The sequence below is a fragment of the Polypterus senegalus genome, chromosome 10 (genome assembly GCF_016835505.1).
Source record: "Polypterus senegalus isolate Bchr_013 chromosome 10, ASM1683550v1, whole genome shotgun sequence".
In the NCBI taxonomy this organism is placed as follows: Eukaryota; Metazoa; Chordata; class Cladistia; order Polypteriformes; family Polypteridae; genus Polypterus; species Polypterus senegalus.
The window spans coordinates 159,154,548-159,166,733 of NC_053163.1; the positions used below are offsets into that span (position 1 = coordinate 159,154,548).

The following is a 12,186-nucleotide window of genomic DNA, read 5'->3' on the forward strand; positions in this document are numbered from 1 at the left end:
ATTTTTAATATACAGTTAGGTCCATAAATATTTGTTCAGACAACTTTTTTTCTAATTTTGGTTCTGTACATTAACACAGTGAATTTTAAGTGAAACAACTCAGATGCAGTTGAAGTGCAGACTTTCAGCTTTAATTCAGTGGGTTAAACAAAACGATTGCATAAAAATGTGAGGCAACTAAAGCATTTTTTTAACACAATCCCTTCATTTCAGGGGCTCAAAAGTAATTGGACAATTGACTCAAAGGCTATTTAATGGGCAGGTGTGGGCAAGTCCGTCGTTATGTCTTATCAATTAAGCAGATAAAAGGCCTAGAGTTGATTTGAGGTGTGGTGCTTGTATGTGGAAGATTTTGCTGTGAACAGACAACATGCGGTCAAAGAAGCTCTCCATGCAAGTGAAAGAAGCCATCCTTATGCTGCAAAAACAGAAAAAACCCATCCGAGAAATTGAATTAAAAAAAAAAAATATATATATATACATATACATATATATATACACATATATACATATACATATATAAAGAGAGAGAGAGATGATTTAGATAGGAATATAAGTAACAAGCTGGTGAAGTCTACAGAAGATACTAAGATTAGCAGATACATTACAGAGTGACCTGGACAGCAGATTTGTCGCAGATGAAGTTTAGTGTCACTAAATGTAAAGTAATAGGAAATAAAAATGTAAGATTTGAATACACAATGGGAGGTCTGAAAAAATCAAGAGAGCACCTTGTGAGAAGGATTTAGGACATTCTGTTACCCTTCCTAATGGCTTCTGAACACCATCTGACAGTTGATAGTGTCGAGTCCACTACAACTCCACCTAATCACAGCATTTATTTCTACAGCACATTTTCATAAAATTGATTTAGCTGAAAGAGCTTTATAAGACGAAGAAAGAAAAATAAAAAAAAGATTAGGCAATACTAAGTAACAAAGAATACAGTAAGATCCAATGGGCAGGAGGACAGAAAAACAAAATCTGCAGGGTTTCCGAGACCACTCAGCCCCCACTGGGCAGTCTACCTAAAATAAATGTTCTCAATCAGTCCTCATGGTTTTCAAGCTTCACGTGGAAGAATTAGATGATGATGATGGTCATGTGGACCTCTGGCCTTCAATCCATCAATGTAGTCGACTGCATGGTGCCCTGATCAGGTGGTGGTGGCGCTGAACACCACCACAGAAAACTGATAAAAGAACAGCAAAGAAAGGGGTTAGTATGGATTGTGGCGCCATGGTAAAAGTGATAATTAAATGCATATACAGAATACCAGGGTTACACTAAAGCTATGAGAAAGCCATGTTAGTGTATTATTAGCCATATTAGGTGAACTATCGATTTTCAGACCTCCCATTGTGTATTCAGACCTTCCATTTTTACTTCCTACATGTAATACTTTACATTTACTGACATTAAACTTCATCTTCCAGAAATCTTCCATTGCCTGTGTGTTGTCCAAGTCGCTCTGATTTGATTCATTCGACTCGCAATTATCAGCCGACCCACCTGTCTTGGTGTCATCTGCAAACTTAGCCAGCTTGTTATTTATATTCCTATCCGAATCATTTATAGATATTAAAAGTAGCATCGGTCCTAACACTGACCCCTCAATTTGAGCAAAACTGAAAACTTAAGCTAAGCAGTCTGCAGTTTAATAAAAAAAAAAGTTTATTCCCTGGGATAGTTGGTAACCCCAAGTCGCCACAGGGGTCCACTTCTCCCACACAGATGCTGGCCTTCTTCCGTTCTACAAAGCTGCTGTCTGCCATCACAGATCTGAATTGTGCCCCTTCAATACTGGACAGCCTCGAGAGCCTAACCTCACTTTAAAGATTTTACTTGGACAAAAAAGCATTTGTGCTTGTTATGATGTTTCATCTCCAAGTAAATGTGTCTTTGAAGAAGTGGAAAAAATGAAATGACTGAAAATGTGGTCATTTAGAAGTAAAGCCATGCAATTACTGTGAACTGCACACCCACTATTAGGTAGTCACTGCACAAAGCACCCATTGTGTTTTCTGCAGTCCTATGAGGGGCTTTTGCTGCAGGATTGGCTAAGACAGAATTAAAAGGAGAAACAAGAGGAGACCATTCAATTTATCGAGCCCGTTTGTTAAGTTAATAGCTAAGCGGTCTCAATAAAGATTACAAAATAAATAAAAAAGAAACACCAGGGTTAATGTTCACAATTCAGTAAATTAGAGTGATGGCTAATCTTGTTTTTTTTTTCCTTCTGACAACCCCATTGCAGGTCAAGAGCGTAAATCATAAGAATAAGAAAGCCAGCATCGTTTTTGTGGAGCAGCTGTTGACTGACAAAAATCGCAAAGGGTAAGTGTGGAGTCCTGTTCACTAAGGCCGAGGCTGCACAGACATGCGCACCGTCACCGTCTTGCACAAGAACGTTTAGTCGTTAATCCATTTAACAACCCCGTGGTCTGAATATGAATCCCAATATCCCAGTGTAGTGATGGGGACACAGTGCTGCAAAGATGGCGCAATCTTTCGGATGAGATGTAAGACCAAGGTCCTGACTCTCTGTGGTCATTAAAGATCTCTGGGCATCCTTCGTGAAGAAAAGGGTGTCTCTTGATGTCCGGGCTAAATTGCTCGCCATGGCCTGGTTGTTGTGGACCCTCTAATCATCCCCTGTCCTCTGATTGGCTAATTATCTCTCATGCTTTCACCAGCTAACAGCTAATTGGTGTTGAGTGTATTAACACACATATGGCTGCCATCGCATCATCCAGGTGGATGCTGCACATTAGTGGTAATTCAAGTGGCTCCCCACTCACTGTGTAAAGCGCTTTGAGTACCTTGAAAAGCAGTCTATAAATGTAACAAATGAATATTATTATTATTATTAGTCATGGAACTGCTAATCCTTAAAGCAGTCTGAGAAACCACCATCAGGAGGCACCTGACAAAAAAAAAATCAGATGTGAATCTTTAACAGCAGAAGACCACATGTCATCAAAGGAAGTTGGAGCACCACAGGCTGGCCGATTTAATGTTTAGTGTAAGTTTTTATTTGGTTTAGAGTTTGGTTTGTGCTGACGCTTACGTGACCTGCTCTCTAAGTAAAGTGTGGCTGATGGTCTTTGTTTATATAACGATGAGCCCAAAAGATGCAAGCAGGAGCCACAGTTTGACGTTTCTGTGGCTCTCCAGGTTGATTTGTATTTTCTTGGTTAGATGTGGAAGTAGGCCGTCTTTAGTTTTCTGTGCTGCTGTCAACCCCTTTCTCTCTTCTACCAGCGTCTTGACCAAACTCTATAAGCAACGTACTGTTTTCCTTGTGTGTGATACAGTACTGTACAAGAAGAAGAATGAGGCAGTCTGGGAAACTGTGGATAGGCAGTTGCCTCAGAACTAGGACTTTATAACTGACTGTGGAAATCCAGAGATTTTAGAGAAATCTCTGTTGCGTTTTGCTATTAGAGCAATCTAGACGAGAACAGGCCATTCAGCCCAACAAAGCCCACCAGTCCTCTCCACTTATTTCTTCCAAGAAAGCATCAAGTCGAGTTTTGAAAGTCCCTAACGTCTTACTGTCTACCACACTACTTGGTCGCTTATTCCAAGTGTCTGTCGTTCTTTGTGTAAAGAAAAACTTCCTGATGTTTGTGTGAAATTTAACCTTAACCTTTTAACTGTGTCCCCCATGTTCTTGATGAAGTAATTTTAAAATAGCAGTCTCGATCCACTGGACTAATTCCCTTCATAATTTTAAACACTTCCATCATGTCACCTCATAATCTTCTTTAAAAGTTTGTCCTGTGTCGCTACTACACGAGTGGAGCTGCAGGGGACAGTTAGTCTTTAATAAATTTGCCCCAGGAGGTCCCCCCACTGTTAGAGCAGATTTAAGCACTTCTCGTGTCTCTTTCAGTTTCCCATGTCTCAGATGTCTGTTTGCAATTTGGGCTCATTATGTAAAGACCGTCTTATATTTGTCTGAACAATACCAATGATTGAAGAGATGCAGTTCCTGACCACTGAGCTCCTTTCTTCCTCGTTTTCCTGCCTGTTTACCTGGATGTTGGTCAATCAGTCATTTTCTAACCCACTCAGTCCTCAACAGGGTTGCAGGGGTCTGCTGGAGCTTATCCCAGCTAGCATAGGTGCAAAGTAGGATCAAACACTGGACCCAGGGTTCCAGTCCATCGCAGGGAAACACACACACACACACACACACACACACACACTAACCATACACTAGGATCACCAGTTCACTTGAACTGCATGTCTTTGGTCTGTGGGAGGAAACCCACACAGACACGGGGAGAACATGCAAAATCTAAGCAGGGTGGACCCGGGACATAAAACCTGGTCTCCTTACCAGGAGTCGGCAGGACTAGCACTGTGCCACCGTGCTGCCATGCCTGGGAGTCTCCTATGGGAAATATTAACAACTCAGGATATTACTGGTTTTCCCAGACATGCAAACAGATAAATCCCAGTAAATTTCAGCGATGAATATATGGGTATTTTCCATTTTTTTTTTTGTACTTTTTGTCTTTTTTTTTTTTTTATAACAGCCACGTTGTTGCAGTGAGTTGCTTTTAGCATTCTGAGAAGAAGGTGCAGCTTGGTTTGATGGGGTAATATGAGCGTGAAATAAAAAAAATAAAACTCTTATTTTCAGATTATTTAACTGCATGAACGGAAATCTGTTAAGTGGATTAAATTCCGAGTACCTTGCAGAGCCTAATGTATCCTCCATTTGTGGATCTTGTCGGCCACCTGTGACAACATGTGACTGGATTATCTCTGAGTCTGTATATTTTATCGAGTTGTACCAGTTTTGTGTTACTCTTTATATAATAATAATAGTAACACTTGCAGTTTGTAAACGGTTATGCATTACGCCCTGATGACCCCTTGCTTTTTTTTTTGACAATGGAGGTTTTACTCCCATAACATCTTTACATTTACCACCGATAGACTGATGGGTTTGTTGCCATGAACACATTTTCAGGGCTGTGCATCTCAAATCTTTTCGTGTTAGCAGTGATGCAATAAGCAGATTAGGCCAAAAAACCCTGCAGAGAGTTTCCTGTCCTGTTTCCGGAGCTTGCTTAGAAGCTTTATTTGTGGTGTGGCTTTAATTATATGTTTGGGTGCAAGTATGCAAATCTCATTTCTGGCCTACAGAATGATCATACGCAAGAATGTGAGATCCGAGGGGGCAAATTCTGAGACAATTTTGGGTACCTGGAGTTGGGGTCGGCAAAAATGTACTGACACGTAATAAATTGAAATTGTAATGAAAAAAAAATACAGCAAGTTCAAATGTCCTATTTCACAAACAATAGTCCTAATTAAGTACTGCTCTAATGTAAGAATAAAGCCAAGTGCATAGTTGTGTTACTACTAGTGTGAAGTTCTACTGAGCGATTATACAACCTGACATTCACATATTGTAATCTGGATTATGGTACATTACAAAAGGCTTTCCATTTGATTTCAGATCTAATGTGTTTAACAAGTTCATGTAAGTGTAGACGAGTGTAATGATGTAGGTAGAGGTGCGTGCTGTGGCCTGATGGGTGTTCAGGGGTTTAAACTGGCCAATACGGTAGAGAGTCAGCTTACTAGACAGTAGTTCTGTGGTTAAATGACGACGTGTATGTTGCCTTCCTTCAATCAACATGGAAAATATATTAGCAGATTAAATACAGAGGAGTCGGAGTCAGAGGTACCAGAATCTAAGGAGTCGGAGTCTAGAGTCGAAGGATTTATCTACCGACTCCACAGCCCTGGGCAAATCGACTGGGTCACACAGTTCAGATTGGAACGGCGTGCCTTTGTGCCACAGATTGAAAGCCTCAGCTTTGTGAGTAATGCTGTAGATGTTGATGTGAATTGTGTGCGAGAGGCGAAGTTCACTCTCTGATTAGCAGTGAAAGTCAGAAAGCATTCTAATCAGTGTGTTTACATCCGCCTCAATAAGCTACTTATTCACGGAGACCTGCTTTCTAAAATGTCATGTAAACCCTTATTCTGGTTTGAGAAACCGGGTTATTGATGTCTGAGAAACTTGCCGAACAAAGATTTCTCAGTGTGGTATAGCGGGTCCGCGGCTCTGAATGAAAGGCTAGTTTTTAAATCCCTTTGGCCGTGTCAATCTTCGTGGGTGCAACTGTGCAGCGGCGGGGAGTTGATGAGGTAATTGGGGCGAGTGAGGGTACGATCGTCCTCAGTTAATCAGCTTCCTGCGGTGTATGATTGAGCCGCTGCACCCATTGAGCCGTATAAGTAAAGGCCGGCACAGGAGAAACGGAAAGGAGGAAAGAGCGGAAAAAAGGAAGAAAGGCTTTGGAGAGTGAGAGTGCGGCATTAGGGCAGTAAAAGAGTGTACAAGCCAGCTAGCTGAAAGAGAGAGGTCAGGGGTCCCGGGTCAGAGTGAAGGATCTGCGGTTGAGGAGTGGGTTCAGTCGAGATGGAGTCCTCCCTGGGGATCCGAGAGACGACTACATGTGTGAGAAGGAAGATGGGAGGACAACCGATGCCGAGCGGTCTGGCAGACGCCGGCAGAAGCAGCCAAGATGGAGGTTGGTAGCATGAGGACTGTGGCGGCTGAAGTCTCTCCAGATAAGTGAGCCTTGGAGACACAGGGAAGGAGCTTTGCTTGGCTGGTGTGGCCCCAATGACTGCTGCAGGTTTTTAGTCTAGTTTTAGCCTTGTTTTAAACATTATTATTTATTTATGAACATTTTGAGCACTGCACTTTAGTTGGACACTGTTTTGTTTTGTTTTTTTATTGAATAAAATCATTTGCAGCTTTTCCACCATCCCCTTTTTCAGTTTGATTTGTCCCCATCAGACCAGCTCATCTGGGTACATTACCAGCGGTGCTAGGTTGAGAGGCTTCCAGAAGTAAGGTGGGAGTATGGAGCAGGACCTGCACCGCCACAGAGTAACTCAGTTATTTGGCCATGTAAACCCTTATGTGGGTGACACGTAAGGATTTTGTGGTCTGCACATCTCCAATGCACTCAGTGAGCCTCTTGATGTGTTAGCGTCACATATATCGTGGAAAATAAGTATTGAACGTGTCAACCTTTTTCTCAGTAAATATAATTATAATGAGGCTATTGACATGAAATTTTCACCAGATGTCAGTAACAACCCAAGTAATCCACACATACAGTTAGGTCCATAAATATTTGGAGAGAGACAATTTTTTTCAAATTTTAGTTATGTACATTACCAAAATTTGAGCTTTAATTCAGTGGGGTGAACAAAACGATTGCATAAAAATGTGAGGCAACTAAAGCGTTTTTTGAACACAATCCCTTCATTTCATTGGAAAGCCAAGAAAGCAGCTGACATCTGTCAATCCTGATAGCCTCCTATCATTTCAAATGAATATCCGCTGCTTTAGTCCTCATTGATGGCCTAGAAAAAGGTTTCTCATTCCCAAGGTGTCACACAGGAAGCATCTCATGATGGGTAAAAGCAAAGAGCTCTCTCAAGACCTTCACAACCTTATTGTTGATGGCATTGGTGACAGACATATTTCTACACTTCTGAATGGTCCAGTGATCACTGTTGGGGCCGTAAGCCACAAGTGGAAAGAACATCATGTCACCATAAACCGGCCACGACCAGGGGCTTCTCGCAAGATTTCTGACAGAGGAGTCAAAAGAAGAATCAGAAGAGCCAAGGACCACTCGCCGAGAGCTTCAGAAAGACCTGGAATTAGCAGGTCCAGTAAGCGAATCCACTCCACCAACCTGATATCTATGCACGCTCAACACGCAAGACTCCACTGCTGAAGATAAAGCACGTTGAAACTCATTTAAAGTTTTCTGCACAACATTTGGACAAGCAAATGTAATACTGGGAGAATAGAGTCTGGTTAGATGAGACCAAAATTGAACTCTTTGGATGTCACTGCACACACTATGTTTGGAGGAGAAATGTCACTGCACATCACCCCAAAAACACCACAGCAACAGTGAAGTTTGGAGGTGGGCACATCATGGTGTGGGGCTCGCAGACTTCATGGAATTGATGGATAATGAATGGAGGAATGTAGCAGGACATTCTTGAGAAGAATCTGCTGCCATCTACCTGAATGCTGAAGGTGAAATGAGGGGGCACATTTCAGCAAGACAAGGACCCCAAACACACAGCCAAGAAAACTCTCAATTGGTGTCAGAGAATGAAAATAAAGAAGCTGCTAGAATGGCCCAGTCAATCAGCTGACTTGAATTCAATTGAAAATCTATGGAAAGAACTGAAGATCAGAGTTCACAGAAGAGACCCCCCAGAACCTTTAAGATTTGAAGAGCGTTTGTGTGGAAAATGGACCAAAATCACAGCTGAGCAATGCATGGGACTCATTTCTCCATACAAGAGGCTTCTTGAAGCTGTCATCACCAACAAAGGCTTTTCTACTAAGTATGAAATACAGTGGTGTGAAAAACTATTTGCCCCCTTCCTGATTTCTTATTCTTTTGCATGTTTGTCACACAAAATGTTTCTGATCATCAAACACATTTAACCATTAGTCAAATATAACACAAGTAAACACAAAATGCAGTTTTAAATGATGGTTTTTATTATTTAGGAGAAAAAAATCCAAACCTACATGGCCCTATGTGAAAAAGTAATTGCCCCCTGAACCTAATAACTGGTTGGGCCACCTTAGCAGCAATAACTGCAATCAGTCTTTTACAGCGCTCTGGAGGAATTTTGGCCCACTCATCTTTGCAGAATTGTTGTAATTCAGCTTTATTTGAGGGTTTTCTAGCATGAAACGCCTTTTTAAGGTCATGCCATAGCATCTCAATTGGATTCAGGTCAGGACTTTGACTAGGCCACTCCAAAGTCTTCATTTTGTTTTTCTTCAGCCATTCAGAGGTGGATTTGCTGGTGTCTTTTGGGTCATTGTCCTGTTGCAGCACCCAAGATCGCTTCAGCTTGAGTTGACGAACAGATGGCCGGACATTCTCCTTCAGGATTTTTTGGTAGACCGTAGAATTCATGGTTCCATCTATCACAGCAAGCCTTCCAGGTCCTGAAGCAGCAAAACAACCCCAGACCATCACACTACCACCACCATATTTTACTGTTGGTATGATCTTTTTCTGAAATGCTGTGTTCCTTTTACGCCAGATGTAACGGGACATTTGCCTTCCAAAATTTCAATTTTGTCTCATCAGTCCACAAGGTATTTTCCCAAAAGTCTTGGCAATCATTGAGATGTTTCTTAGCAAAATTGAGACGAGCCCTAATGTTCTTTTTACTTAACAGTGGTTTTGCGTCTTGGAAATCGTGCCATGCAGGCCGTTTTTGCCCAGTCTCTTTCTAATGGTGGAGTCGTGAACACTGACCTTAATTGAGGCAAGTGAGGCCTGCAGTTCTTTAGACGTTGTCCTGGGGTCTTTTGTGACCTCTCGGATGAGTCGTCTCTGCGCTCTTGGGGTAATTTTGGTCAGCCGGCTGGCCACTCCTGGGAAGGTTCACCATTGTTCCATGTTTTTGCCATTTGTGGATAATGGCTCTCCCTGTGGTTCGCTGGAGTCCCAAAGCTTTAGAAATGGCTTTATAACCTTTACCAGACTGATAGATCTCAATTACTTCTGTTCTCATTTGTTCCTGAATTTCTTTGGATCTTGGCATGATGTCTAGCTTTTGAGGTGCTTTTGGTCTACTTCTCTGTGTCAGGCAGCTCCTATTTAAGGGATTTCTTGATTGAAACAGGTGTGGCAGTAATCAGGAAATTGAACTCAGGTGTGATACACCACAGTTAGGTGATTTTTTTAACAAGGGGGCAATTACTTTTCACACAGGGCCATGTAGGTTTGGATTTTTTTTCTCCCTAAATAATAAAAACCATCATTTAAAAACTGCATTTTGTGTTTACTTCTGTTATATTTGACTAATGGTTAAATGTGTTTGATGATCAGAAACATTTTGTGTGACAAACATGCAAAAGAATAAGAAATCAGGAAGGGGGCACATAGTTTTTCACACCACTGTACATTTCAATAAGCGTGTTCAATATTATTCCCTGTGTCATTCCACTTTATTACACACTAGCAAAATACCAGCGCTTCGCAGCAGAGAAGTAGTGTGTTTAAAGAAGTTATGAAAAAGAAAAGGAAACATTTTAAAAATTACATAACATGATTGTCAATGTAATTGTTTTGTGACTGTTATGAGTGTTGCTGTCATCAAGGATTTGATTCTCATTATTTCTTTTAATCAGGTTCGTATTTGGAGGATGTGTTGTGTTCAAGTTATATTCCATGTTTGTCAACCATTGTAAAGATAACAGGTTTCATTCATCGAAGTGTTCACTACCCAAATCGCTACTCGTGAATCTAAGATGTTTAACAGGCATTCCCGGTATTAACTTGTGGAATTGCCTGCGAGTATTTAGCAGCAGTGTCTCTGTTAAATTGTGGATTTGCCTGCAAATATTTAGCGACAGCATATCTAACTTGTGGATTTTTCTGCGAGTATTTGGCGGCAGCGTCACAAAGTTGTTTCCGTCTAGCTGCATCAGAAAATGTACCACGCCGTGTGTTACGCCTCCTTTTTACTGTTTTCTCACAGCTTGGATTGCTGTTGTCATAATCAGTTTGAGTTTCATGGTTTGTTTCAATTACGTTAGTATTTGCAGGACTTGTGTTGAAGTGACATTCGGCATCTGTCAAGTGTTGTAAGCATACAACTGGCTTCATCGATAACTTCACATCCAGCTTTTGAGAGTTGAAACATTCATAAACATCAAAGTGTCCACTACTGAAATCGTCACCTGTGAATCTAAGATGTTTAAGAGGCATTGGCGGTTCTCCAAAGGTGTAAAAGTTTTGGCCATTTCGGTACACTTGAAAGCGGCAGCCGTCAACTCACATGCAGAAGCATAGGTGAAGGGCTTAATCATTTCACTCTTCTAGTGATCCTGTGTAGTCTAATTATCTCCTGTACCGTTATCAGTCCACACCTTGAACCTGTCAGTCATTCAACACATAAGACAATGTTGCTCCGGATGTCAAGAGTGAGCCTGATATGGCCGTGCAATATGTAACACAGAGAATGGAAAAGGCAGGTGCCATCTCCGGGCATTAAAAAAAAACCACTTGGTAAGTGACAGTTCTTTGATCGATGGTGATCAACTCAATAGATATGTTAATGGGGGTACGGTTGGAGTGGTAAAAGAAATGGGTACTTGAACAATGTAAACGAAGTCTTAAATACCTACACAATAACTATAAGCGTAATAAATGAACAATAAAACAGTGGAGAAGCCGTGGATTAAATAAAAAGGCTGCAGTTATCAGCAGGGAGACGTGAATCCCGTGGCGAAGTAAGGAAGGGAATGAACAGACCGGAGCGACGGACGGCCTTATATAGGCAGGCAGCCAACAACGTGGGAGGTGTTGGGATGGGGGACCCAATGCAGCCTTACACGGTGACCGAGCTGCAGGCTATGGAAGTATATATGCACGTGAGTAGGATTCAGTTAGCGTTGGGAACCCGTGTACCAAATTTCTTGAAGATGGGCCCATAAGTAACAAAAACCATTGGAAAGTTCAATATGGCAGCCGACAGTGGCGTCATACCACCGAAATAAGTACGTACATCGGTTTCAGTTAGCGCAGGGAAGCCGCCTTCCAAATTTCGTGAAGATGGGGCCATAAATAAGAAAGTTCAACATGGCGGACGCTGTCGACCGTTATGACTGTTACGCGTAGAATTTCGAAATGAAACCTGCTTAAGTTTTGTAAGTAAGCTGTAAGGAATGAGCCTGCCAAATTTCAGCCTTCTACCTACACGGGAAGTTGGAGAATTAGTGATGAGTGAGTGAGTCAGTCAGTCAGTCAGTGAGGGCTTTGCCTTTTATTAATATAGATAATTGATGGATTTATCTGTTTTGATGTCTTTGTATGTGTGGATTACTTGGGTTGTTATCGACATCTGATAAAAATTCCATGTCAATAGCTTCATTAGAAATAGATTTACTGAGAAAAATGACACGTTGAATACTTTTTTACCCCGCTATATGCTTTCAGCAGCCTCAGGTAGAAGATGATAGAACCGTCCACAAGATGAATTTCCTGATGCAAATGCTCAGGCGATCGCCTTATTCCTTCACCTGGATGAAATAATCAGTCTCAGTATTTCATGTATGGGTACATTTATGTTGTTGTTCTGAAC

General features: G+C 41.5%; 1 protein-coding gene across 5 annotated transcripts in view; it reads left to right on the forward strand.

The window, feature by feature from the left end:
- Positions 1-12,186, forward strand: part of si:dkey-127k13.1 — a 108,239-nt gene that overhangs the window by 59,838 nt on the left and 36,215 nt on the right. For all 5 annotated transcript variants that reach the window (XM_039767132.1, XM_039767129.1, XM_039767131.1 and 2 more), the window contains exon 11: positions 2,258-2,337. In XM_039767132.1, coding sequence (XP_039623066.1) covers positions 2,258-2,337 — 80 coding nt within the window. The remainder of the gene's footprint in view (positions 1-2,257; positions 2,338-12,186) is intronic.